Source organism: Camelina sativa, chromosome 8, assembly GCF_030686135.1.
Source record: "Camelina sativa cultivar CO46 ecotype springtype chromosome 8, ASM3068613v1".
Classification (NCBI taxonomy): domain Eukaryota; kingdom Viridiplantae; phylum Streptophyta; class Magnoliopsida; order Brassicales; family Brassicaceae; genus Camelina; species Camelina sativa.
In genome coordinates, this window is record NC_141887.1 from 28266415 (window position 1) to 28293208 (window position 26794).

General features: G+C 36.0%; 5 protein-coding genes and 1 long non-coding RNA gene across 14 annotated transcripts; 3 read left to right on the forward strand and 3 right to left on the reverse strand.

Moving 5' to 3' along the window:
- Positions 1-34: 34 nt before the first annotated feature.
- LOC104708690 (glycine-rich RNA-binding protein RZ1C) lies at positions 35-3304 on the reverse strand. 3 transcript variants are annotated; one of them, XM_087460803.1, is made up of 4 exons: positions 3124-3304; positions 2880-3005; positions 591-2669; positions 35-500 (listed from the first exon to the last, which is right to left on the reverse strand). In XM_087460803.1, exons 3-4 carry the CDS (start codon positions 1124-1126, stop codon positions 218-220), a joined length of 819 nt encoding a protein of 272 aa, XP_087316929.1. In that variant the 5' UTR covers positions 1127-2669; positions 2880-3005; positions 3124-3304; the 3' UTR covers positions 35-217. The 3 variants fall into 3 exon arrangements, with proteins under 3 accessions (XP_087316929.1, XP_087316928.1, XP_087316927.1); XM_087460802.1 differs by having other exon boundaries at positions 591-1129; positions 2880-3004; positions 3127-3266; XM_087460801.1 differs by having other exon boundaries at positions 591-1129; positions 2880-3007; positions 3124-3255.
- A 5300-nt stretch (positions 3305-8604) lies between these two features.
- Positions 8605-10068, forward strand: LOC109126039 (uncharacterized). The gene is made up of 2 exons (XR_002033117.2): positions 8605-9469; positions 9715-10068. It is a non-coding gene; the product is annotated as an uncharacterized LOC109126039 (long non-coding RNA).
- Positions 10069-13270: 3202 nt separating this feature from the next.
- LOC104708691 (putative protein S-acyltransferase 15) lies at positions 13271-15619 on the forward strand. The gene is made up of 7 exons (XM_010425296.3): positions 13271-13641; positions 14129-14221; positions 14318-14419; positions 14506-14577; positions 14817-14915; positions 15016-15111; positions 15233-15619. The coding sequence occupies exons 1-7, from the start codon at positions 13381-13383 to the stop codon at positions 15323-15325; spliced, it is 816 nt and encodes a 271-aa protein (XP_010423598.1). The 5' UTR covers positions 13271-13380; the 3' UTR covers positions 15326-15619.
- Positions 15620-15625: 6 nt separating this feature from the next.
- Positions 15626-17239, forward strand: LOC104708693 (thioredoxin-like 3-2, chloroplastic). Of its 3 annotated transcripts, none has more exons than XM_010425297.1 (5): positions 15697-16056; positions 16346-16420; positions 16565-16631; positions 16750-16767; positions 16884-17239. In XM_010425297.1, exons 1-5 carry the CDS (start codon positions 15737-15739, stop codon positions 16986-16988), a joined length of 585 nt encoding a protein of 194 aa, XP_010423599.1. In that variant the 5' UTR covers positions 15697-15736; the 3' UTR covers positions 16989-17239. The 3 variants fall into 3 exon arrangements, with proteins under 3 accessions (XP_087316932.1, XP_010423599.1, XP_087316933.1); XM_087460807.1 differs by having other exon boundaries at positions 15710-16056; positions 16163-16420; XM_087460806.1 differs by lacking the exon at positions 16750-16767 and having other exon boundaries at positions 15626-16056; positions 16565-16642.
- An 81-nt stretch (positions 17240-17320) lies between these two features.
- On the reverse strand, positions 17321-20588 carry LOC104708694 (OVARIAN TUMOR DOMAIN-containing deubiquitinating enzyme 9). Of its 2 annotated transcripts, none has more exons than XM_087460804.1 (11): positions 20046-20588; positions 19438-19800; positions 19119-19339; positions 18930-19003; positions 18524-18578; positions 18372-18446; positions 18199-18272; positions 18056-18104; positions 17836-17920; positions 17687-17743; positions 17321-17591 (listed from the first exon to the last, which is right to left on the reverse strand). In XM_087460804.1, exons 2-11 carry the CDS (start codon positions 19712-19714, stop codon positions 17542-17544), a joined length of 1017 nt encoding a protein of 338 aa, XP_087316930.1. In that variant the 5' UTR covers positions 19715-19800; positions 20046-20588; the 3' UTR covers positions 17321-17541. The 2 variants fall into 2 exon arrangements, with proteins under 2 accessions (XP_087316930.1, XP_087316931.1); XM_087460805.1 differs by having other exon boundaries at positions 20042-20585.
- A 414-nt stretch (positions 20589-21002) lies between these two features.
- On the reverse strand, positions 21003-26696 carry LOC104708695 (lysine-specific demethylase ELF6). Of its 4 annotated transcripts, none has more exons than XM_087462668.1 (8): positions 25667-26696; positions 25276-25563; positions 24851-24929; positions 24667-24734; positions 24205-24355; positions 23614-24113; positions 23359-23523; positions 21003-23216 (listed from the first exon to the last, which is right to left on the reverse strand). In XM_087462668.1, exons 2-8 carry the CDS (start codon positions 25490-25492, stop codon positions 21241-21243), a joined length of 3156 nt encoding a protein of 1051 aa, XP_087318794.1. In that variant the 5' UTR covers positions 25493-25563; positions 25667-26696; the 3' UTR covers positions 21003-21240. The 4 variants fall into 4 exon arrangements, with proteins under 4 accessions (XP_087318794.1, XP_087318793.1, XP_010423602.1 ...); XM_087462667.1 differs by having other exon boundaries at positions 25276-25572; XM_010425300.3 differs by having other exon boundaries at positions 25276-26694.
- Between the last annotated feature and the right edge of the window lie 98 nt (positions 26697-26794).

The window sequence follows — 26794 nt, forward strand, 5'->3', positions numbered from 1 at the left end:
CGGTAACATAAAAAGTAAAAAACTCAAGCTCAAAAGTCATGTAATGTTTTTTTCCAAAACAAACCAAAATACAAAGCTAAACAGTTCTTCAAACTAATATATGAAAAAAGTTTTTACACCTAGAACGCTTACAGAGACGTTCATTCATTACACACACGAACATACGACTGAGTGTATATAACCCTAACAAAGCATCAAATCACTCTTTATTCATGACTTAGTAACGGTCAAATGTAGAGGACGACGGATAAGCTCCTCCACCACCCCCACTTCGGCTCGGCCTCTCATAAGGAGCACCGGCTCTGCTTCTAAACCCTCTTCCCTCATCTCCTCCGCGTATGGGCCCACCCGCTCTACCACCACTGTACCTGTCACCCCCTGCACTCGGGACTATGTCTCTCTCAAAGGACCGGGCTTTGTCATAGCTCGCTGGAGGATAACGTTCTGACCCACGGCTGTATCTATCACCCCCTGCAAACCTATCAGCCGGGGCTCCATACCTGTCAAATCATAGATTTTTAACATATGTAAGAAAGCATGTCAGTTTGATAACCTTTAAACATACAGTTATTGAGTTGCTTAAATCTAACCTGTCACTGCCGTATCGATCACGAGGTATGTAGGCTTCTCTGCTGTCAAACCTGTCTCTAGCACCAAAGCGTGCAGCACCATCATATCGATCATCTATATAGCGTTCACGGTCCACATAGCGGTCACGGTCAGCATAACGGTCAACACGCCCATCAGATCCTCCAAAGGCAGGAGCACGAGAAGAATAACCGCCAACAGGTCCACCACGACCACCAGAAGCAGACGGACAATCACGGGCCCAATGCCCAACCCGTCCACATTTGAAGCATTCGTCTTCAGCAACACGGCCACCTCCACCTGCACCTCCACCAAAGCTTCCTTTTCCAGCAAATGAATAGCCACTGTCTCTGCCACCTCTAGAGCCATGACTTTCTCCATCATCTCTCCCCACTTTTGGTTCAGCTCTGTTCACTGAGATAACCCGATCACCAAAGTCCCTTCCATGCATCTCTCTGATGGACTCATCCATAGCACGGCGATCAGCAAAAGTGATAAACCCAAATCCACGTGAACGACCGGTATCTCTTTCCAGCATGATCTATACACAACACACCACAAAAGCTGATTTCCCCAAAGATATATGCATACGTGTAGCTAAAACTGACTAGAAGGGCAGTAGTAAAATGAAACGATTGCAAAATCTGAAACACCCATCGGTTTCAAGGTTCACTGCATTACACCGTGACCCTGCTTTGTGTAGTAAATTGTCAATCAACCTCAACTTCAGAGCAAAACACAATACAGATCCCCAGAAACTGAAGCAGCTTTAAAGCAAGTCTACAATCTCAAGCAGAGGTAGGAGACACCACTAACAACTTTTTCTCAATTCAAAAGGATAACTTCCTCAAGTAATGCCCTTAAACGGTATACTAGTTAATCCCTATTCTCTACAGCTAGGTGATGTATTTACAAAATTAAAGAGAAAAAGGTTTACAGACAAAACGAAGTCAGTGAATTAGCTGTACTTCACTCCTGATCAAACATCTGTTTCTTCTCGATATGCAGAAATCATCTGACATTGATCCAGCCAAAGTCATTCAGATCTACTGGAGCTGACAACTCTTTACATAGCACCACAGCCAACAGATCAGAAATACAGAATTCCATCTCACACAAAGAACTTTATCAGGTTTCAGAAGCTTCCAGAAAAGATAAGCGCAGAAAATTGGGGTTTGTGGATCTAGAAGATGTGTTGCCCAGGCACAAGAACCATTTTAATTGGCTGGAGAAGAAACAAAAAGGAAGGAAAATATCAAATCCATGTAACTCCTACTAACCACACAGGGCATGTGAAGTGAGGTGATGTTAAAGCATACAGCCGACAAGAAAGACAAGTAAGAAATCTGGGATAAGAAAAGGAGAGGTAGTCCCAAATGATCATAGAAACCTTGAGATCTCTGCTTCAAGTAATTTTCCATCGGCATGTCATACTACGCTGAAGTACCTTAACTGCTAGCACTGACGTTGAGGGTATCAGGAGGAAACAAAATTTTGCAGAGAGACAGCTGAATGTGGGCTGGGCTTACTCAGAACTATGACTACACAAACGTAATTACGGAAGTATAAAGAGTGCGTTTAGCCAGTGAATAAACTGCATGGGGATACTAAACATCTTCACCACCTGAAGGAGAACGCTGACACTGGCCTGAACTGAATAGCATCTCAAATTGACCACTCAAAACCAAATCAGGAATCCCAGCCCAGCTAAAAAAACAACTAATTACTAGCCCTTCTTCCTAAAGTTGTTAATTTCAGGATCTTCACACAGTATGTAAGAGCAGTAACAAGGAACTTTTTTCAGGAAGGAAACCATAACCCAGTGTCGGCATACTTAGAGAGCTCAAGAATTACACAGAGCTCAATCATGAGTTACGAAAAACAGTCTTCCCTCCCAGATCAAACTAAAAAAGATTCCCAGATCAAACAGTCCCAAACTCGTGAAACAAATCCCAAAACTGTGAATCATTTTGCCTGAGAGACTAAAACATTACTGTATATTCCAAAAATTCTTAATCACAGAGCAGTTTCTCAACTTGACCCATGTAGCTCTGATCAATATCAATCCCTAATTCATCACTCTACAGTGTTTCAGTGATACAAAACCAGCATCCAGGAAAAAAAAAAAGAAGAAGACAATCAATATGTGAAAAAAGAGAATCATACAAAGTAGTGTGATCGTTCTTAATCACTAATCACAATCATCACAAGTAGATAGACTCATCATGTTTAATTCCTTATAATTTCCTAATACACACACCAGAGAACAAATGACAAGATCGTATTCGTACCTGACAATCGAGAATATCTCCGAAGCGGGTAAAAGCTCGTTCAAGGTCTCTCTCTGTCACCTCCGGCGATAAACCACCGACAAAAATCCTACTACCTTCTTTCGCAGCCATTTTTTTTACACTCGTCTACTCACGGAAAACGACAACAAAGCAGGATTCAGGTGAACGATCAAACAAACAAAAAAAAATCTAAAACGATTCAGCAAAACCTATCGGAGAATTATACGAATTGGAATCATATTACCTCTCTCTCTCTCTCTCTCTCTCTCTCTTGTTCTTGTTGACGGAACTCTGAATTTTCCCAAAAATATATTATCTGAATCGTAGTTTTGTTTCCTTAGCCTCTCACAAGAATATTAATGGCAAGACGAAACCCTAAAATGGTAGTTGAGTTTGCTCCGCCACGCACGAGAAGGGTGAAACACACTACAAGTGCCTAAAGGGCTAAAATATAAAATATCAACATTAGATAGGCCCAGTAACAAGCCCAGGCCCATGTTTATATTACAGGCCCAAAAGTATCGAGACTTGCGAGCTTCCATGAAGTCATGTAGATTCGAGATTTTAGTGGGTGGATTTTAAGGTACCCATTTATTACCTGGATTAGAATCTATTGACTAAATGGGTTAAATGGGTTACCCATATACAAATTAAAAAATTATAATGAAATACTTAAAAAAATTAAAATCTTTAATATTATTATTAAATTTAATGAAAGTTTTTTAAATTTTTAAATAACATAGACAACAAATAACAAATCCATGCAAATAACAAATTAAACAAGTAAAAAATCTTTGATAAAAGAAAGAATAGACAAAACTAAGAAGAATAATCTTATTTATGAAAGTAATATAAAATTTTAATTTCTTATTTACCAAGAAAAAACTCTAATCTTCTCTAATTTCTTAGAGTAATTTACATATATATCTATATATATATTTTATATTTATACCATAATCCATGGGTAACTTGTAACCCTAATGGGTTAACCCACTAAACCTGTAAACCCATTTGGGGTAACCCACTCAAACCCATTTATTTTTATGGGTAGAAAAATCCAACCCTTACCCACTAATATAATGGACGGGTTCGGATTACTCATGGGTATTAATCCATTTTGACATCCCTAAAGTCATGGCAGCTAACTGAGGTCATTTTAACACTTACTACAAAAATAATCAAATCTGTAGCAGTAGCTCTGTAGGCTGTAGCAGTACATAGATGTTCTAAGAGTGATCAGATCATCACTGTTTAAAATTCTCGTCAGAGATAAAATATCCAATTCGACTCAAAGCGATTTTTTTTGTTTTGTTTTGGAATTTTATGCACAGTAAGATTGTTCTCACATATCCACTATCCAGAATGTGATATCACTCTAATACTCTACACTTCTTCGTGCCAAATAAGGGTTTTTCTTTTATCGACTTTGTCAATTTTACGTTGCTTTGTCAGTGTAAAACCATGTCATTTGGCTCCAACTTTTTACCGTGTTTAATCTTTACATACCAAGAAGCAATTCTTTTTTATTTTATTTTTCTGCTTAGAGGGTACGCAAAAGATATTTTTCATGGTTGTTTAGGGTTTTGATGTTTTATAATAGAATAATAGTTTAGGTTTTTCTTTTCACTCTAGCCAGCTTTTACTTTATAACTTGACCATATATCCCTATAGAAAATACGTGCGAATAAAATTTGATAAAATTTTGCTTTACAATAAAAAAGATACAAGAAGCTTGATCCACGTGAGATCCAAGTCACAATGTTTAGATGACCTAATCACGCATTAATTAATCAATAAACTAAGTTTAACCAGCCCACAGTTTTGGAGCAAAACAATCTAGAGAGGAATTGTATTTCATATCATATTACCTACTATCATAGTACATATTCCCTATTTATAAATAGTATTTTGCACCTGCCTAGAATAACAAAATGTTAAATCAAAACTAAGAAAATAGTGATGTTAACATAAAACGTACGTAATTGTGTTTACTTTTGCTATTTTTAAATGCATATGATATGATAACGATCTCAAGCGAGTAGATTTTTAGCTATAGATTTTCTTTCTCGATAAACAGTTTGCCTGTAGATTGAATAGTCGAGTAAGGCAACTTTTAAAGTGTAATCTTTTTTTTTAAACTGATAATTAACAGATAATTATATACACATATAAATAATAAAGACAAAAAATAATAAAGAGGTCTAAAACAACAATCATATATCTAAAAGATCTTAAATTTTGTATTTTTTTTCTTAAACACCATATTCATATAGAAGCATTTTCTGAATTTTTTTTACAAATCCAGAGAACATAAATATTAACCAATATTCATGTAACAGGAAAACTAAACAAGAATCAGTTTTTATAAATGTTATAAACAAAATCAAAATATAGCAAGTTAAGCTAGCATCAATTTTTACACCACTATAAACATGAAAAATAAATTATAATATACAAATACAAGAAGACTTCGTAGAAACACATTTGAGAAAACAAAAATAGTTAGGATTCTTAGAGCTTAAATAAATAAAAATAAAGAAAAAAAAGTTTATTTTTTTATATAAGAATTTGGTTTTGAACTCAAGTGGAAAACATAAATGAAATTTTTTTAAAAGCATTAGACCAAAATTTCATATATTATGTAGGGGCTTGAGGTTGATGCCTATTTTTGTTACACTATAGCTAGGCACGGCCCTGTCGATAAATCGTAATCTCTATATTTTAGAGGGACACATTGAATACATATGAAAATTTGCTGGTAAAGATATCACATTTCAGGTCTTGCATGTGTGTGATTATATAAAAACGAAGCCGTAGCAGACAAACTTCGAAACTAAAAAAAAAGAAAACTATACTATAAAATCATGTGGATTAGTTATAAGCATCCATGTTCCCATGTGGACAGATGTACTTCTTGACCTTACGATCACTAATTAACTAAACAAGACGGTAGCAATAAAATTGCCAAAAAGTTTGGATTTACAAAATATTTGTATGGTCTAATAAAAAAAATACATTCATATTTTGGGTTCTATTATTTAATTGACTATTAGTTAAATTTGATACAAAATAATACTATATTATATCTAAACAAAAATTATACAACTTGAAAATTCAACCTATGGATGTTTTTTTGATTTGAATTTATCTATAATCAAGCCAAAAACTGAGATTTGTAAAAAATAGGCATCCGCACATCTAAAGAAAATCTTTTAATTTAGCTTGAGTTTGCTTTAGAATGACTATATATGTTGTCAAGATAGGAGAACAAGTGTTATCTAACATATACATAAAAGATTTGAGTTGTAAACTAATATCTCAATACCACTTGGATTATTGAATAAATTTCGAGTGGTGCTTAAACATTTTTAAAACCTAACCCAATATTCTTTTGCACATTCCGAGAGATTCCGATAAAAGTAGATTTAGTATATGACATTTATCTATTATAGTATTATACTTTTACTTTGTGATTCCTGTTAAGTCGTAACTAATATACCATCTATTTAATGTCATCAAAAAGTTATACCTAAAGAAACGAAAAAAAAAAGATACTATACTAATTTTGTGTAAATAATATTTAAAGTAGAAAATACGGTGACATGGAATAAAAAAACTCAATTATATATAACATATGGAAATGTGGACCGATGCAAAGGTACCAGGTTGTCTGCCATGATATGGGTAGATTACTCATCTTCCCAAACAAAATAATTGTCTGTGAAGCTTTTTACTATGACAATTATTTAATACTTTAATACCAATTTCGAGTATTTCTAACAATTTTGAATATTTTACAAAAACTATAGTCTAGTCGAGATGCTATGATTTCAAGACGTATGCTAGCTCCAATATCCCGCCTTCCAAAAAAAAAATGGTTGGTGCCTTAACCGCATTTGAAAAACTTTGATTTGATGATATTTTTACCAGTTATGCAGTCTCTCATAAATACAGACGAGAATAATTTAATAGTTTAGTATGTTTAATTTATCAATCATGATATATTTGAGATAACAGGGTTACAGGGGTGATCTTATACTTAAGGTTAATGCTCAAAGCCTTCCAGAGAATTAATTATTTTTGTTACAGTCGAAGATGCTGTCGAAATTCGAATCCTTGCTTCTCTTGAACCACTGTATGCATGGTGTCATGATATCCATGATAAATATCTCTGAGTTATCATTTAGCTAGTGTATCGTTGCGTCATCATGACGTTTTTTGATAACGTTTGGAACAAAAATTACAAGGTACAATGTTGAAGAAAACAATTATTTTCTATATCTCAAAGTTTTTGTTTTTGTTTTTTCTTTTCAATTTGGTGGCTATGACAAAAATAGGAAAGTTAACAAATTATATGAGAAGTATCAATCAACTTAAAAAAAGTTTTCTAATCGTAATTGCCACATTCGTGTAAGTTATAACACGATGACCATTTCTCTTCACGTACGGCGGACTCATCTCGTCTTTTCTGTAACCCGTTCATTTCTCTCTTTTTGACGTCACATATCATTCTTAGATAATCGAGTTATTCAATTTAAAAAAAATATATATTATTCTAAGATCCGAATACACCGGATATCTTATCTAGTTAGTAGTAGTACTGCTACTGTTTTGACTATTCTTGTATTGTTTTTGTTTTTGGTTTGTTATTACTTATTAATAAAGAGTTTTACACATCAGCAAAGCCGTAAAAATTGTTAAATAATATTTCAACTTTAGGAGAAAAGACATCACTTTCACTGGAAAAAAAGAAAAAAGAAAGAAGTGGGATCCATGAGAATGAAACACTTTTATTGTGTATATTTTTTTAGATTTGAAAGTGATAAAATTTAGTTATGTTTATTAACAAAAAAGAAGGACAAATAGTAAAATGCATAGTGGGTTTGATTTCTAATTTAATATAGGCTTGTGGCTTTTGATGATCTTCAGGTGAAAGTGTGGGAGACAAGGAATCTCTCTTTCTTCTTGATGTGTACTATGTTTATCAACTTGCTCAGGCACTTTACGTGTATTTACACTCAGTTCTAAGTCAACAGATATATGTATAAACCTGATATTATATATATGTATATTATGTTATCTGATTGGTGGATGTATTATTACACTAATACTAATGACCTCTCTTGGTATCAGGAGGAATATTCGACAACGCTTTAGATGAGCTGAGATTCGATGATAAGATAAAAAGTTAACCCACCATCACCAGAAAACTAGTAAGTTTAGCGTAGTTTAATTGGCTATCTCTTTGAACTTTTCTTCTTCTTTCTGAACATGTCTCTTTGAACATCATCATGTAACACAAACATATTTGTTCTATTTAAATTCGTTAATAACATCCTTAATTTATGACGTTTTAAAATATTCAAATTAGTTATGTAAATTTTAATAAAAATAAACATATACAATTATGTCCATATAGTATGTCGTTTTTGGTCAACAAGTTTATACTTATACATGTCTATCAGTCTATGTTCGAGCATAAATGTTATGTATTAGCGGAATTTAATCGAATATTGATATTACTATACCATATATCAAAGTTTTTTTTTTAACAACAGACATATCAAAATTAATATTTGGTATTAAGGACTTGCGGCGGACTCTCAGATCCAAAGTGTTGGATCGGTTTAGAGACAATGAACCAGAAACATGATTCGGTCCGGTTCAGTCTACCTAAGTCACTGCTCGTCTCTATAAATACCTCACTTCAGCCTCTCCTTCACTTGCACCTAGCTCTCACTCTCTCTTTCTCTAAACAACTAGTCTTGTGTGCGTATACACACTGCACCCATGTATGTGTACGTACTCTGGTCTCATAAATAATAGTTTTATTAGCTGCATTTATGATGTGAAAAGTTTACAAGATTGGTTTGTTGTGTCTGATCAGACGTTGTTTGATCGACACAGATCGAAAAAGCTAACTAACCGTCAGTTTTGGATATTATCATATTATCTTCGACCTATTACGTACATCGCTTATATTTTCACACAACTATTTTCAATTTGTTTCCCTATAGAATGTGAAAATTTGTTTGTTACGGTCTAAAAACAGAATATTCCACATTTTTCTTATGACGATAAAGAACCACTAATAATTTGACACGTCAGCCCTTAGACTCTTGAGGTTTTCTCTCTACTTCACCTATCTACTTTCCTCATCTCCGACTACTTTTCTCATTCTTCTTCTGTTTCCTCTTCTCAAATAAAATAGAGAGAGAGAGAGATATCGATAAGATTAGATCTATGATATTGATATACCTCGAGTTATTACTTTTCGCTTCTTGAATCATAGATCCTATTAGTTGAATAATAATATATATGTACTACATCTCTATCTCTTGTGTGAGTAGCTAGATTTAATTTATACAAGTTTCTCGGCGCGCGGATCCATGGAAGAAAGCACATCAGTCGTTGTTTGTGGGTGCAGCACCATCAAGATTCACATGGAAATTGAAAAATCTCCTAAAAATTAGGGTTTTCATATGTATATGAGAATCTTGATGATGCTGCATCAACAACCGACGGCTACAAAATATCTATAGCCGGAGAAAGAAACTTGAAGATAGTCGTCGTCTAAGTCTAAATCTTTGGTAAATCTCTCTCTTGATTAGTTTTAATAATCACAATATTTTTCCTTTGTTTTACATCTCGATATATGTATACACAGTGGGTGCGAGTTATATATTTTTCTCGGATTAATATAGGGTATCTGACGGATTAGGGCGTTAATTACAATGAATTGGCAAAACTATTTTGTCTTTGATCTTGGCTAGTGTGTATATTTATTAATGAATGTATAATGTTATGTAACGTATATCTTAACTGTATTTTCCAGGATCATATGATTTTGTTTTGTCAATTCATTCAAACCGGGTCCTAACAATGCTATGATCAAGAACAACAAGAAGATCGTGAAAACAGATCGAATAATAACTATAAAGTTCGTACACAGTCCAGACTATTTGTAGTTTCTGTTTTACGACTGTCTTGTAGTAACATTTAGTTGATTAGGGTGTCACCTTCTATTTCTGGGTTATAACTTGATCTTACATTTTTTTTATTGTTCTAATTTCGTAATTTTAGAAATTTGGTTTTCATGCCAAATCAAATCAAACATTATGGTGTGTTGTACATTGTACCAGAACTTTGTTTTCATGTGGCTCATCTTGAGTAATATTTGTCTTTTCTCTTTCGCTTTCCATTTGAATATTTTGTTAATTAAACAAATATAAGAAAAGATGTGGACACATTAATTTGTAACCCAAATTAATCTTAGGAAAAATAAAAATTAAGTTGGTAAGTTACTCTTAGTATAGCTAGCTAGTCATGAACAAGCGAGGTAGGTGGAGCACTGATATCTGTGCCTGCCATAATCATATGATACGCTCTATTACAATGAAAATCAAAAGACATCAATACATTCAAATTAATGGTTGATGCAATCCCACGCATACATGATCATAATATTACATACATAGGCTAATTATCTACAATCTCTGAAAAGATATGAACGTGTACATCACTACTTGCATATCTATGCAACGACGTATGCATTTTGATTCTTGTCAAAGATTGTTAGCTGTCCCATCCAATATGATGAACTTAACTAATAGCTACTCCAATGTATCTTTAAGTGGAAACGACCTTTTTTTAGATGTGAATCAGAACAAAAATTTTAGTTTTTTTTTCCTTATCTGCAGTGGTATTTGAATTTGTGAATTTGATGGGTTTTTTTTTAATTGGTCTCATGGTTACATTGGTAAACTAAATCATAAAGAATCAAAAGACATTTCATAAACTTTCTTGATATGTCCATCTTATTAAAACACTTAGCGGAATGAACATTGGTTATAAACTTATAGATAAAACTGCCGTATGATTTCAACAAGAAATTAAGTTAAGGAAGAATTAAATGCGAGTTGCTTGCCCCCACAAAAAGCCATTGGAGAGATGGACTGACGAAGATGGGAGAATCTAAAGATATTGTGTCAGGTAGGGGCCGGGCATGCAATTAAGGACAATTTTGATCAGTTGTTTTGTCCTTAATTTAGCATAACACTGATGAAAGGCAAATTAAATAGCAAGAGAAAAGCATTCAAAGAAGAGTAGGTGGTGATTTGGGATCATCACTGTATATTGATATGCAGTAACATCTCGAGTCACACTTAGTAAGCAACAAGTTCTTGGAGGACAATCGGAATAAAGAAAGAATTCGGACCACCATTCCTTTCTTTTCAGAAGACCACTTTTTTTTCTATGACTTCTAAATATATATATACTGTATATATATGTATATATATAAATGGTCATCTTTTCGTGGCCACCATTTTTATTTTGTTTTCAGGACTTGTTACTTGATTATACTTTATACATATAAGTATATAACAAGATTTAAAAAATGTCCGACTGAGTGAAAAAGTCAAATACCGAAGGTTAGGCTCACGTTAATCGTCTCGTAAAATCAAATTTTATCCGGGGATTTCCCTTTTCCACCACTTGTGCAAACATCAATCAAAACAGAAAAGAGTTAATATTCCATTATCATAAATATATTAGAGATTGCCGGATTATATTTTTTTCTTCGCAGTATATATCCGGACTATATTTTTTTTCTAACAGTATATATGTTAATAACCAAAATCAAAGAATAAGTAGGAGGAGTTAACCAAAAAGTAGTAGTCCAGTCATATCAAATTACGAGCGACAATGTTAATGTAGTATACTCATAAATTAGTTTGTTAGAGATTTTTAAAGAGATCGAGAGATTTAGTTAACCTGTCAGTGGTCGGATATATAAGCCTTGTAAAACACAATCTATGTATACTTCATTTCATAATCAATAAAGAAAAGTCAACAAGAAAGTTCTTCGTTTAGGTAATCAAATTACAATAAGGAAATTAAATTCGGTATATGAATTTAGGTTAGGATTTCATAATCTTCTCTTCATTATATATTGACAAATGTAGACGCTATTACTGATTGATTAACCTATGTTTATCTACAGTCCCTTGGTTATCAGAAAAAAAAAAAACAAAAAAAGAAGTAGGAGTTAGTCTTATCGTATCTAAAGTTAGAGTTATTTCGATCGTTGTCTGTCTGTATATGTGATTTAGTTTTGAAATTTACATCATGATGACACAAGACTAGTTGCTGTAATGGCAATAAGTATTTGTTTTTGTCGTTCTTTTATATGTGAACGACACTATGAGTATGTATCTATCAAACTTTATCGAATTATATATATGAAAGCATTGTTCAGTTAGGCTGCAATGTGTGCAGGTCCGCCGTGCCTACACATCAAGTGAAGTACTCTAGGGTTTTATTTCCACTTGATCCGTTTTGTGTCTAAAATTAATACTTGGATAAATGTATGTAATTAATCGATTGACGAAATCTTTGAGGTTTACGAATATAGCGTACTGTTATATACAGTATATGTCTTATTCAGTAATATAAATTTGTTGTGTATAAGTGAATTAATAATTCGGTTGATTTAATCATGGAAAATTTTAGCTAGTAGTATACATTTCAAAACGACGAAAGCGAAATAGAATCAGACACGTAGAAGCATGGTGTACCAATAAATACAAGGGACACGAATCACATGGTAGATAATAAACTTATGGTAGCTATGCATTCATAGTACGATCTTGATATTATGTTAGTGTACTATATATGTCTATATATACATTGCATATATGTTATTTTGAATTTTTCTGTCGTACTAATTGATTGTGACTATTTCACAAAACCACACATAACAATTTAACTTGGGAAGGCCAAAAAAGAAAAGTCCGTGTTATAGAGTTACTCAATTACATAATTAGTTTGACATAAATATAACAACATCGATGACCAACTCACAACGGATGCCATGAAAAATATAATGCTAGCTAGAAGTGATTGTAACAAATACCCTTTCTATTGAATAAAAACCCGTAAATGGTTGTAATTTAGTTATTTCTACAATTTCTTATACCTGAAATCAATTCATTCTTTAAAGAAAACATGAATATGAACACCTCAAACTCAATATATTTTAGTAAGTTACAAATATATGTAATTACAAATTATGAGAATAATTAGATATGATTCTACTAACAGCGATAATTGTGCATCACTAGACCCAGCTTCCACATAATATTTTTATTTAAGAAATATTTATTTTAGAAAAGTGATCAGATAAAAGAAAATCAATAATATGTTATGCAGTAAATATTAAACTCTTCCTCTGTTAAAAAAAAAAGAATTAATTTATTTCCTCATTCTTCACATCGTTACATGACCATACCTCAAGCCCAATAACTCACAATAAAGCCCATTAATAACAAGCCCTTTCGTAGTTTCAAGTAATTAAATAACGAATAATGTATCGCCACGTGTTTTGCTCGTAAGTTTGACTTTTTCTTTTTTTCATTACGATTCGGTTACCATCAAAATTGGGCGGGTGAGGAATTAAACCGGTCGTGAGTTGGAGAGCGACGGAGAAGAGATCTTGGCGATGAGTTGCCGGAGATTCTTGTCGATCCCGGTTCTTTCGGTGATTCTGGTGATGGGTTTCGTGTACTACGTCACACTCTTCGTTTTCATCGATGATTGGGTTGGTTTACAAAGCTCAGCTGGGAAATTAAACGCCTTCCTCTTCAGCTTCTTGGCGTCTCACTGTCTCTTCTCGCTCTCAATCTGCGTTCTTGTAGATCCAGGTCGTGTCCCTGCAACTTATGCTCCTGATGTTGAGGATTCTGCTTGGTCCAATAGTAACGTAAGCTCCCTTTTTTCCTTTGGATTTCACGCATTTGGGGAAGTTTCACTGTAATGCCCTGTTCGATTGAGGTTTTAGAATATATATGATAAGACAAGGGCCTTTATCATTGAGTTGGGAGTACAGATTCTTATATGTTACTTGGAGAAAGTATGATCCTTTTTGCCTTTATTGAATTGTATTCTCAATAGGTAATAGATTCTTATGTGTTAGTTGGAGAAGATTAGTCCTTTGAATCTTGAAGAGGCTCAATAGGTGAAAGTCCATGGCTTTTTCTTGTTTCTATTTGGTGTTAGCAAAGAAAGGTTTCAAAATGTTGATGTTAAGAACCTTAGGATGGATGGATTACATACGTTGGTGCTGTTTGATATAAAAGTACCTGTTTTATTTTTGTAATTCTCGAATTCTGATGGTTGAGATTGCAAAGTTGGCATGTAATTGTATTGTTCTGATATGAGTGTCCGGTGTATTTGATTTTATATATTAGGCTACAGAAACAAGGAAATGTGATAAGTGTTTTGCATATAAGCCTCCCCGGACTCACCATTGCCGAGTTTGCAGAAGATGCGTCTTGAAGATGGTAGGTATAGTTTAAGAACTTTTGTGTCAAAGCCTTACCAGAACCATGAGTATCTGAGATTTGTTTGCAAACGGTTTTTCTATGTACATGTGACAGGACCACCATTGCCTTTGGATCAATAACTGTGTTGGTTATGCAAACTATAAGGCATTCTTCATTCTTGTGTTTTATGCAACTGTGGCTTCCATCTACTCCACAGTACGTAAATGCCATTCTCGATTTCTAAATCTAAATTTTTGTTTCTTGGTGTGAATTTCATCTTATGTGTATGATGAATATTTTAGGTGTTGCTGGTTTGCTGTGCATTCAAGAATGGAGATTCCTATGCAGGAAATGTTCCATTCAAAACTTTCATTGTAAGTTTGGTCTACCGGAAAATCCTTTCTAGCTTCTTCATCTTTAGCAATTAATTCATACTCTTTAGCAATTAATGTGATATTCAAAAGTCTCAAAATAAGGCTGCACCAACATGTTACGTGTCTATCGCTTCAAGCAGATTTATCACATCCTTTTCTTAAGAACAGAAAACTGGAGATGAGTAGTTTGTTGGTAAAGAAAGTAAGTTACAATTTTCTGTGTTTTGTTTACGGTTTAGGTTTCATGTGGGATCTTCATGGTAGGACTGAGCATAACACTTGGGACTCTCCTTTGTTGGCATATCTACCTCATCGCACACAATATGACTACCATTGAGGTATGCATTCTATTTCCATCTACAGTCTTCAAGTACAACGTGTAAAGCTTTTTCTCGCAAATTAATTGACGTGAATCTGATTTTTTTTTTTTTTAATTAGCATTATGACTCAAAGCGGGCCTCGTGGTTAGCTAGAAAATCAGGACAAAGCTATAGGCATCAATTTGATGTTGGCGTTTACAAAAACATCACCTCGGTAACTTTCTCTACATTGAACTCTACCTTTGGCGCCTGTCACAACGTGAACTCTAGAGTCACTTCATCGCTGTTGTGTCTTTGAAAATCTTTTCTGATCAAGAACTTCATCCTTTTCACAGGTGTTAGGCCATAACATGATCAAATGGTTTTGCCCCACATTTACCAGGAATCCTGAAGATGCCCTTAGCTTCTCTACATCGAGAGATAGCTAGCTAAAAACTTCAGTCACCAATCTCCGGTTACACTTTCAGCTCGGATATGGGTAGGGATTAGCCCAACAATTCAATCAAATACTTGTACATTTCTTCTGAGCTCAGAAGCACAAAGCAATCATGTCTATCAGATTTTGCCCGAGAGAGTAGTAGAAAGGAAACAGAGCTAAAGAAGGTTGATATTTATGATGTGACAGTTTTGTAAGATAATGAAAGTATGGTTTTTGATGTGAAGAAGACCATCTAAATGTTGGGTTTCATTGTTTCATATAAAAGTAAAGGCTTTAAATCTGATAATACCATCAAAACATAGAGGCAATTCCTAAATTTAAAAAGAGTTTCCTTTATTGGTATATTTGACTACGGAGGTTAAAAGGCATTATTGCTAATCTTGTTTCAGTGAGAAAGAGAATGTCCGAAATTGTAAATTTGTCATCATCTCTGAGATGTTTAAACCCAAAGATCTCACCTTTGGTTCCTCCAAATCTCTCTCGTCAAATCTCGAGCTCTTTCTCTCAACCGAGAGAATTCAAAGTTCATTCCTTTCCCGAGAAAATATGTTTGGTAGCGGAGAGAATCAGAGCAGTCGGTGCCCTGAAGCAGGACGGTGGCTTGCAAGAGCTCGATGACTCTCCGGTGTCTGTTGAGCTCGGACCGATCTGTAGCGAGAGCCACTTCGATCAGGTGATGGAGGAAGCTCATAAGCTTGGTGAATCAGTTGTAATCGTCTGGTGAGTTTCTAGGTTAAAAAGTTTGTATTTTTCCTTGATTTTTTCTATTTAATTCCATGAGAGTTTAGATCAAATCTGTTTATATAGAATTGGTTTCTGGATCTAGTGGCAATATGAATCCGATGATAAAAAACAAAGAGTAGTTGCCACTCTGATTCTTCCCAGGTTCTTGGAGTTCTCATGGTGTCTCCTCAAGTTGCCAATTGTTCATAAATCTCAAGCCTTTGTTCTCTTATGTTGTTGATTGTGTATCTCTGGTTGGTGAAGATTAGCTACATGGATTTTGTAGGATGGCAGCTTGGTGCAGGAAATGTATTTACTTAAAACCAAAACTCGAAAAGCTTGCTGCTGAGTTCTATCCAAGGTTTGATGAGTCTCTATTCTTGTTTTCACCGAATGTTCAATTTTGATGGATTTGGATCTTGACAGCAAGTTTCATTCATTCACTGGTTTCAACATATTTATATATCTTACTTGTGGTATTCTCCATTGGAAATTTTTCTTCCAGGCTGCGGTTTTATCATGTTGATGTCAACGCTGTGCCATATAGACTTGTTTCTCGTGCAGGAGTCACGGTAAGCCTATTGTATGAATCTTTCCATTTTGCTACCAACTCTATTCGAAATCAGACCTTGGATTGTTGATGTGAAAACTACTTATTCTATGTTTGGAACAATGGTGGGGGGGATGCAGAAAATGCCAACAATACAGGTATTGTTTTATCCGTTCCTGTATCTTCAATGAAACTTATAACTTGGGTCTATACTCTGAAACCCCTCTTGAAAACAGTTACTGATTCTGTTTCGTATCTCTTATACATTCTGCAGCTATGGAGAGATGGTCAGAAACAAGCTGAAATTATTGGTGGCCACAAAGCGCATTTTGTGGTTAACGAAGTACGGGAGATGATAGAGAACGATTCAATCAGTTGATATTCAGAGTCTCAATACTCTGCTCTCTTTTTCTCTGATTGTTTATAGTCTTTTTGGGTCCTCTATATGATGTTGCGGTTATGTGGAAGATTGAACTTGTTGTAGATCAGTTCTGTAACTGGAGTTCGTTATATGTTTAGCAACATAGATTGATGGTTAGTAACTTCGTAAAGTATTTTGTTTCTTCCACATGTAAACAGTTTCTGAATTACCTTGGAATTTTCAACAGTTCAGAGGTTTTGGCATTGTAATTATGGTCTCTTCAAAACATTCACGCCACCTTCTGTTTACTGGCAAAATTACGCTGGGGCTTTTAATCTATAAGCATGAACTGTAAAAATGCCTTTTTATTGATTGATTCCCAGAAATGTAACTACAACTTTTATTCATAATATTAATAAAGCTTATTTAAAACTGAGAATACTATGGTTAATGCTTAATGGGATTATGTTTACTATATACAAGAACAAATTGCTCTCTACAACTAAAAATATTCTAAGTTAGTCAAAAGAATACTTCATCAACTTTGTGCCTCCATCAGAAGAAAAAGAGCTCAGAAAACCCAATATTTCTTCTTCTTCTTGCCTTCCGGTATGGGCAGCTCTATACATATGAAGAACAAAGCAAGCTCAATAAGTCAAAACTGATTATTTCTAACAGTTGATTTAACATAATCCATAATAAGAAATGTCACATACCTCCTTCAGGATAGATTGAATTGTAATGAACTTCAGCCCAGAAGCTTAAACATATAACTGATCAAAGGTGAATACATGAATTTTATTATATCTGAGATTTTTTTGTTTTTGTCAAAAGAGAGAATATTTGCAAATTGTGTGTAACTTACGGCGATTAGACTTCTGAAAATGCGGCAAGATCTCAATGTAACATGTATCCTTGAATGAAGTTATCACAAACATCCGAACACCAAACTACAGCAGAAAAGAAACAGAAGTAACTTAGTGGCTAGATCTTGCCTCATTTATATTCAAACATCCGTAAAGATACGACCTTTCTTACACACAAATTTATTTACAGTAAAGAAAAAGCTTAAGTTGTGTAAGTACCCAATCCGCAGCAGCCTGAAGAGTAACATGATCACCCCATTCACCATTCCTATGTTCCCAAAGTATTGCGAAAATCTCATCATTAGTGATAAGCTAAAGCAATAAACTCTAGTGGAAAGAATTAAAAGAAATCATTTTCAGACCGTTTCATTGCTTTAAGATAGTCATTGAACGCCATTGGAACATAACCTTCATACATCTCTCTATTATACGCAAGCTGAAATATATATATGAGAATGTTAAATACAGGAAAGCGAAAAGTATGTCAGACTGAAATGGAGGAAATTATATTATTTTCATGGTACTATAACTCAACCTGATTAACAACTTGTTCTCTGACAAAATTATGGTGTTCTGGAGAGCGATAAAGCTGGTCTGATAGCGACCGAAACTGAGAAAATATGTAAACTAGTGAGAAAATGCTGGATATTATTCTGCAAAACCTTAATTAGAAATGAGAAATCAAACCTGGCAGTTTCCATCTCCTTCAATCTTATTCTCCACCAAGCCATAAAGCTGTAATCTGTAGTGTATAATTGGCATACAAAAGAAGAGATTACTGAACATCTATAAATCCACCATTGATTGCCAAGTTAAAACAATGCATTTGTACGCTTAGCACTAATCAAATAAAAAGCCTGAGAAGAAGTTTAAAACCACAAAAAAAAACTCAGCTATCAAGAGTAACTAAGACAATATTAGTTCATCTAGAGCAGCTCAGCTTCTTCAGAAAACTTATAAATTAACCATGCAACTTGAGGCTAGAGATCTGATTGCATTCTAAGTTCTAGCAAATTAAAACAAACCAAATCCAAGAAAATGGTGACAAGCAATTGTGCTCTAGCTTGTATTGGATACCACATCTATAACATACCTTTGAAAAAGCCGTTCATGATCAGAAATCTGCTCATCCTCTGACGGTAATTCTCCATTAATTTTAGGCACATGCTGCATCACAACAAGTAAAATCAGGGATATTAAACTTATATATATATATATATATATATATATATATGCTTCTAATAAGTTGATCAGAAACCTGACAATCGAAACGGGTACTTACAGCAATAGGTATCATCTGGTTCAATCGCTTCCCAAACTCTGACCAAGATTCTTCTTCTACTTCTACAGAACAAACAGAGTCATCATCACGAGATGGGGAACTTTGCACTCCTTTAAATCCTATCCTTGAAGCATTCTTGTCTTCCATGTCACCGTTATGATTATTATGAAAATTATCACTTTCCCGAGTAATATCAATAACATCCACTTGATTATCCTGCCCTGGAGACATAATGAATGATAAAACACTCAAAAACTAAAACCTGGTTCATGTATATAGACAAAACTCTCAAAAGTCAGAAACTTTTCACAAAATCAACCTTGACTAGAGTGAGGCCACTCTTGCGCAACAACTGAATTACGATTAGGATTACTGATCCCTGATGCTTCGGCTTGATCAAGCCTAGACAACTCGTCTTGATAAAACTGAGCAATTACAGCATCATTGTCTACATAACCTTCTCTAACATAGCCTTGAGTACCAGCATCTGGCTCATAACGCGTTACACTAGTGGAAGAACCAGCATTGGTAAGCGTACAAACCTCAAGATCATTGAGACCCCAACGAACAACATCTCGATCAAGCTCATACCCCATTTTTATTTATTCAAAATTCAGAGATGGAAACAAACAACCAAAATTGCGTTTTTGGAAATTGATGTTGCGTCAAGTATTGAGTTTTCCTGCAAAAAAAGATGGAAACAAGGAACGCATGACCCATCAACCAAAAAAAAGGAAAGACGCATATGGTGTGAAATCAAACAAGATCATCTGGAGACTAACCAAACCCAGAACCAAATCCAAATTCAACAAAAGCTCCCAACAAATCCAACAACATAAAAATATTTACTTTTTGACCTTTTCAAAACGAATTAAAAACATATGGAAAGAATAAAAAAAGATTGAGAATTTGGAAAAACCCACCAACCTCGGGAAGATCAGACGGATCAACTTTGATGAAATTTTCTCAGGGAATGAAAAACAAAAAGAGAGATAAAAAGAGAAAGCCTTTATTAGAGATGGGTTTGGTCACAGAGAGAGAAAGAAATCGCAGCCGTTGAAAAAAAAACAACAAAAGACAGAGAGAGAGAGAGAGAGAGAGAGAGATCAAAAAAGCCGGCAGATATATATATAACGCCGTTTCACACCGGCGTTGGAGTAATCGGAGGAGGTCGGTTGCTTAAAGACAATCCTTAAACCCCGACCCCCGCTCTCTATTTCCAATAACCCCTTCTGATTTGTCCACGTGTCTTCACTTTCTTTAAACCGGATTAGATCACGCTTATCTATAACATTAAATGGAACACCATTGTCTTATTTGTCGTCGTGGGTGCATTTAGTACCTTAATTAGGAAATTTATGAGTCGCTGTCACGCTGATGTACGAGGTGGTTTACTGGATAATCTCTACAATTCTCACAATAATTTAATTACCTTTGCACTCGACTCGTCTTCTTGTCAAAACTCGTGACATTTCCTAGCATTATATTACGATTTTAAGATACGTTATCGACATCGTTAGATAATGATGAACTCACGTGTACGTAAACAACATCTGACATAGATTCCTAGTGTTTTTTACACACGTGTTCGTCAATTCCAAATGACACACGAGCATCATATCATATTCAGCTTCAACGTACCCACAAAAAAAAAGTTAAATGTTTTCCAATTAAAATACAATTCCGTATAAGACATAAATTTGTTGACAAATTTGAGAAAGGTTGCGGGTTGGTTCAACAACACTAAAGTGCGTTTTGATTCGGATTCAGATGTAGTTTCTTGGCACCAAACTCGATACTTATCAAGAAAAATAAAAACCCTTGAAATTGGAAATGTTGCTCTGACTTGCTACAGCAATGAACCTAATTAGAAGATGTCTGGGATTTTAAGGGTGAACAATCATAATGCGTATTAACAATTTGAAGCCAATGGTTACGAGTTCAACATCAAAGAAAACAAGAGTGTGTGAGGCCTTCTCAAACGTGGAGACAAGTCACCATCTACAAAAAGCGATCCATAACAACGGTCTAAAACGCTAGACAAGGACTATTAAAAATCCAACCATATATTAGATTTTACAACAAACTCACAACATTTTTGCAGCATCCAATGCCGGTTTCTTTATGCGACATAATGCCCTGTTTTCCGTCTGTGGCGACTATAATCCGACACAAACCTGAACGACAACCCGCATCCCTCGACCTTGCATTTGTATGGTCGTTCTCCCGTGTGCAGACGGAAATGCTCCGTCCTCGCCCATTGCCATTTGAAAGTCATGGAACATCCTTCCCAAGAGCACTCAAAAGGTCTTTCATCGTTATGAACACGTTGATGAAGCACCAGATATTTGTGAGCCCTGAATTTCTTTCCACACCCTTCGTGTGTGCAACGGTTTCTCTTGTGTGTTTGCAATTTCGCTTTACTCTCGAAGGTCATCTTGCATCCCTCTACGTAACAACGGTTGGGGTGAGTTGTCGTGGGGACTTCTTGGTGACGACTCCCTGAGCGAGCCTTTGGTGTTTTCTTGAGCCTTTTCGCAATGGGTTTCTTCTCTTCATCAATCGTTTCAGTGAGCTTAAATGAAGTTTCACATGTCGCTTTCCTCTTGCCCCTTGACCTCAACCCTTCACAAGGACTCCTTATGAAACCAATGCTACTCTCCAGATTATCATTTGTCTCAGACTCTGATTCTATTTTCCATTTCATCTTTGCTTCTCCCATAGGATTGGGAGTCTCGATAACCTTGGTGTTTTCTGAGCTTGAAACTTCGCTCTCCATGTTAAGACCATCATCTGGAACTTGCAATCCATTTGAAGAAGCTTGATCACGGTTGCTTGAACTTAATATATCGCTACTTTCCAAAGGTTCACCATCATGGGTCATGTTAACAACCATGTTCTCACTGGCCGTGTTTATTTCAGGAATTTCCATACCCACTTGAGCTGAAGAATGCTCAGTGTGCAGTATAATGTCAGAGCACAAGTTTTCTCTGGTACACACAGCTTCTGCTCTATCCACCTGAGCGTGATCACCAGATACAGCTTCTCTTTTGGTTGGTTGCACCATCTGTGATTGCTGTTCATCCTCGATATTAGTGACAGTAGACCTAGGTTCTCCAAACTCTTGGTCACTCATTTCAACCGCTTCCTGAACACCGCGTACAGACACATCACTGCAGACATAATCACCAGGCAATTTTCCTGGTCCATCATGATTATCACCTGTAGAAACAAGTATGGTCTGACTACCTGAGTTGGAGCCATTATTATTGCTGGTCATAGACTGTCCCCGGTGCTCTCTAGATACGGAAGATAGGCCAGCAGAGTCTCCATTCACCATACTAAAACGATTTGTGACATTCCCATCTAAAGCTGAACCAAACTTGATAGTACTCTCGGGATGTTCTTGATCATGTGCTTCAGTGAAAGATGAGCTACAAGGATTTTTGGAAAATGATTTCTCATTCCTGCCAATGACCCTTCCAGAGTCTCCAATCTCATTGTTCAACTCAGAACGAATTGCACTATCCAGATGTGACTTACTGGCATTTTTATTGCACGTCTTATCAAAATCTTTTGATTTAGCTAAAGGAGCTAGCTCCTGACCTTGTTCTGCAGAAAGCTTGGGATTCGACTTTTTCTTTCTGGAGTACTGAATGATCTTTTCTTCCTTCCTTCCGGCTTGAGAATCCAAACTCTCCCCTAATTTTCCATTTACTTTTACTTCGAGATGTTCACGAGGTGTGAAACTTGAGGTAGAACTGGGTTTTACTTTTGAGCGTGATTTTCTCTGCAGCCATCTGATAGTTGACATATCTAGCATGTAGCTTGTGTCGGAGAACAAGCCACCTAGTGACAGTGCATGCTGAATTTTCTTAGTAGGGGAATTTTTCCTCACTTTAACGCAGTACCGTAAATTGATGCCAAGTTCTGACGTCCAGTCTAAGGCGTGGTTGTAGTTTTTTTCATCTTCAATTGCAAGATCAATTAGACTCAACTCTTCTTGCGATGCACTTTCTAGCAGAACATCATCATAGCTGAAAGGGACTTTGACCTCCTCTGCCACAATAGCCGCATGTGCCTTGAATTTTTGAAAGTCTGCAACAATTCCAAAAGGTTACAGCAGGATGATCAATAATCAACAAATTTTAGACAATTTTGTTTTTCAGGGGGGTGTAAAACTCATAATTCTCTCCTATACGTCATTTTGGCGAAAAATAAAGTAATGATGCAAACGTACCTTTATGGCAAATTATAAGGAACTTCAGTCCACCTCTGGATTGCAGCAGCCTCTGAAGTTCAATAGTGTGTTCGAGGCAGAAAATGCGAGGCCTTATATATCTAGAAGACGTTTTCCATTCGCATTGAGACTTTTCTGATGACAGTGTCGTAAATTCTTGAGCATCTGTACAGTTAATAGAAACACAATTAACAGGCTTTAAAGGCTAATCTATATAACGCAGTTCACGGCTTGGATAATAAAATGGTCTGTTACCTATCTCTCCTTCTCTCTCTGAGAGATCTTTTAATGCTTCTTCAGAAGGCTGTACCACAGACATAAAGGGAAAGCCAAGAACGCCACATGCCACACATGGCAAGGTTCCAGAATCAACTTGGAAATCGTTAAGCAGACCATCATCCTCATCGTAGTATACATCATTCAGCTTCTCCATGAACAAACTCAATTCCTCTAAAAGAGTAGTCTTCTCTTTATTCTGCACCTCCTCGGGTTCATTTTTTGCCACCGCTGGAGGTGAAACAGCAGAAGTAGCAGCATCCCCAACAGCTGCAAGAGCCAGTGCGGTATGGCGCGGAAGTAAATCAGGGTCCCACATCACCAAACGAGAACTCGGCTCTCGAAGAAGAGCAGATAAATTCTTGTTTTCGTTCAATATATCTTCAACAAAAGCTTTTTTCACAAGGAACTCTCTTTCTTCTCTCTGTCGATCTCTCAATCGTGAGCTACGACCACCTGGTAGGAATGATCGTGGCACTCTGGAAAATTTAATATTTACAAGAAAATGAGAATTGACATGATCCATCAAAACTGTAAGGTTATATGTACAAAGAGACCCTGGAAACTTGCCTTGAAACAAAGGACATGGTCAAGAGATACAGCAGCTGCTGATGGGACAGCATGGGGAGATAATTCATGGCTGCCCGACGCACAGCAGCTTCCTTAGCTACATTAAGCCACTGCGGAGTTCCAAAATTAGCGGCTTCCCCACAGTTAAAACCTACAAAACGTTAGATTAAATCTGCTTAGTTATGGATTCTGAAAAGCTTGTAATTCGTATTCCTAATCTGTGCCAAACTATCCACTTTTACTATGCGACTCAGAGAACTACTTAACAGAAATAAGATTCTTCATTCTTCTGATTAGAAGATCAATCCTCACCTCAATGCTACGTCGATAAACACCCTTTCTCTCCAAAGCTTTATTCAATTTTCACATTTTCTCAACCACTTTGGAGAGTGCAAAATGGAATGTATAGAATCACTAAGGCGTGAAAGAATGTTTGGAAAAGACAAAAAAAGGGCATTTTACCGTGGCTGAATCCTACGTGATAAGACCTCGGAAAAGTCACAACAAATTCACCAGGATTTTGTACCACCCTACGTAGGCAAACAAACATAATTAAACAGAGTAGCAGAGCATGGAAGTAATTATAAGAAAACAGATACTGCCTCATATAAGAGAGGTGTAAATTAAAATAAAATAAAAGGCCTACCTACAGCAGGGAATGCCGGATGCAACTATCATCTCAGGTGATACAAGAGTTGTCTTTTCGCCTAGTTGGGTTAGAGCAGCTGACAGTGACAACGAGCAGAGAAGATTTAATGAGAAACAAAAGGACATTCATTTCCTAAGAAGTGTTGCGGTGTCTTCTATCTATCATAACGTAAAAGACATAAGACCTAAGACATTTAACCACGAGTAAGAAACTCTCATCATACCATAGTCAATGTTTGTCACATTTTCACTTGAAAAGAAATTGGTGCTATAAAGAAAAAGTCGATGCGATAATCATTCTAGGAAAGAATCGGTAATCATTCTATGAAGTCCCATTTTTCACATGCATTATCACAACAACACATCTTTATAAATACAGAAGCAGCGTATCATCTTTAGCAGTAGTTTTCAAAAATAACGTACCCAGTTGGTCAATGTTTCTGCCATAAGAATTTTTGCGGATAACCTCTTCAAATTCAAGCGCATAATCACAAGGGACAGCGTACCAAGTCTTGGGTGAGCCAGTGTGAAGATAATTCATACTGTGAAGCTCATGATCCTCAACGTGCCAGGCAAACCAACTGAACAACATACCAATATAAACCATGGGAGATGTAACACCAGGGATGTCATCCGGCATGAAACGCGTAACAGAACCAGGTGAACGCGCAATTGTCTGAAGGTTCCACGAACTGTTGGAGAGCTTCCAGCCTGCAGTACCTTCCATTTCATCAAGAATATCAGTGCTCTTCTGCTTGGACGAACCCTGACCCTGAGATGATAAACTTGTAGAAGCAAGGGGTGCTTTTTCTACCTTAGGCGATGAGTTTTCACTGTTCTTCCCTGATGGACCGTTGATTTCTGTCTTCCTCTGATAAAATCCCCTGCCCCTCCGCTTCCTATGCCGGAAATGCCTGAAATGACCTTCTGGCTCACCGAAAGCAGAGCCAGGGACATCATTAGCATACTCAATATATATAGGCTTCTCAGAAGCCGCTTTCCAGAACAATGCCTCAACCACAACCGGTGACACTTCTTTAACCGTTCCTAACTGGCTTTTGTAGAAAGTTTTCGACTTTGCTTCAAACTGCTCTAATGTATATACCCCTCCACTTTGCCAAACCTGCTTAACACCACTCCTTTGAGAAACACACTTACTCTTCTCTCCTTTCGTTTTCTTAACAGTCTGGCCTAACTCTTGCTGCCTAGTGGTGAACACAGCTCTATCCTCTTTACACACCTTGGAAATGTCAACATCCGAAACCAATTCCGGACACTTCAAAAGAGACTTGTTCAAGTTATGGAAAACATACTTTTTCGATGGCTTGGGTAAAGGAGGAATGATCTTGCAGATCCCAAAGGCACTAGCTTCCTTCTCGATTTTCGAAATATAAGCAATAGGATCTGCGAATTCAGTGTCCGTAGGTCTAAACACAGGTGCTAAAGGCAAGGCTTTTAGCCAATTGGGAATCTCAACATTACCCATCTCAATTCTAAAAAAAACCAAAATCAGATGTAACCAACCATTAACAAGATCAAGAACAGCAGCCTAGTGAAAGAAGAAACCCAGCACTCTAAAACCCTAGATTCGAAAATTCCGATACTGATTTTTTAAAATGATTGTTAAAATCTTATTGGCTTCTTCAAAATCGAGACGAAATCAACAGAATTGAATTGTACGTACTGATACGATCGACGACAGAGAATATTAAAAACGATATGAACTGTGCGGTTGCGCAGCGACGGAGAGACGGAGAAGGAGAAGCAAGAGAGAGAGAGAGAGAGAGAAATATATTAAATCTTTTAAAATTTCCTAAATTATATTTTTAACGTTCCGTTAGTGCATGTTAGTGTGGAATAACTTAATCTTTACTAATGTGCGCGTAGTGTCAGGTAACAAACATAAACCAGCGGTGCGGCGGTTCGCGGACCGGACTCTCTC

Excerpts from the sequence above, each read along its gene's own strand:
- LOC104708690 (XM_087460802.1), bottom strand. The coding sequence starts at position 2,990 with ATGGCTGCGAAAGAAGGTAGTAGGATTTTTGTCGGTGGTTTATCGCCG. Across the intron at positions 1,130-2,879 it reads GAGATATTCTCGATTGTCAG|ATCATGCTGGAAAGAGATAC; the intron begins GTACGAATACGA and ends TGTTGTGTATAG. Across the intron at positions 501-590 it reads GATCGATACGGCAGTGACAG|GTATGGAGCCCCGGCTGATA; the intron begins GTTAGATTTAAG and ends ATGATTTGACAG.
- LOC104708691 (XM_010425296.3), top strand. The coding sequence starts at position 13,381 with ATGAGTTGCCGGAGATTCTTGTCGATCCCGGTTCTTTCGGTGATTCTG. Across the intron at positions 13,642-14,128 it reads CTGCTTGGTCCAATAGTAAC|GCTACAGAAACAAGGAAATG; the intron begins GTAAGCTCCCTT and ends TTTATATATTAG. Across the intron at positions 14,578-14,816 it reads TTCCATTCAAAACTTTCATT|GTTTCATGTGGGATCTTCAT; the intron begins GTAAGTTTGGTC and ends TTTACGGTTTAG.
- LOC104708693 (XM_010425297.1), top strand. The coding sequence starts at position 15,737 with ATGTCCGAAATTGTAAATTTGTCATCATCTCTGAGATGTTTAAACCCA. Across the intron at positions 16,057-16,345 it reads GAATCAGTTGTAATCGTCTG|GATGGCAGCTTGGTGCAGGA; the intron begins GTGAGTTTCTAG and ends TGGATTTTGTAG. Across the intron at positions 16,421-16,564 it reads GCTGCTGAGTTCTATCCAAG|GCTGCGGTTTTATCATGTTG; the intron begins GTTTGATGAGTC and ends TTTTTCTTCCAG.
- LOC104708694 (XM_087460804.1), bottom strand. The coding sequence starts at position 19,714 with ATGGGGTATGAGCTTGATCGAGATGTTGTTCGTTGGGGTCTCAATGAT. Across the intron at positions 19,340-19,437 it reads GTGGCCTCACTCTAGTCAAG|GGCAGGATAATCAAGTGGAT; the intron begins GTTGATTTTGTG and ends TTATGTCTCCAG. Across the intron at positions 17,744-17,835 it reads TTTTCAGAAGTCTAATCGCC|TTATATGTTTAAGCTTCTGG; the intron begins GTAAGTTACACA and ends ACCTTTGATCAG.
- LOC104708695 (XM_010425300.3), bottom strand. The coding sequence starts at position 26,338 with ATGGGTAATGTTGAGATTCCCAATTGGCTAAAAGCCTTGCCTTTAGCA. Across the intron at positions 24,930-25,275 it reads CAGAAACATTGACCAACTGG|CTGCTCTAACCCAACTAGGC; the intron begins GTACGTTATTTT and ends TGTCACTGTCAG. Across the intron at positions 24,356-24,666 it reads TCACGTAGGATTCAGCCACG|GTTTTAACTGTGGGGAAGCC; the intron begins GTAAAATGCCCT and ends AACGTTTTGTAG.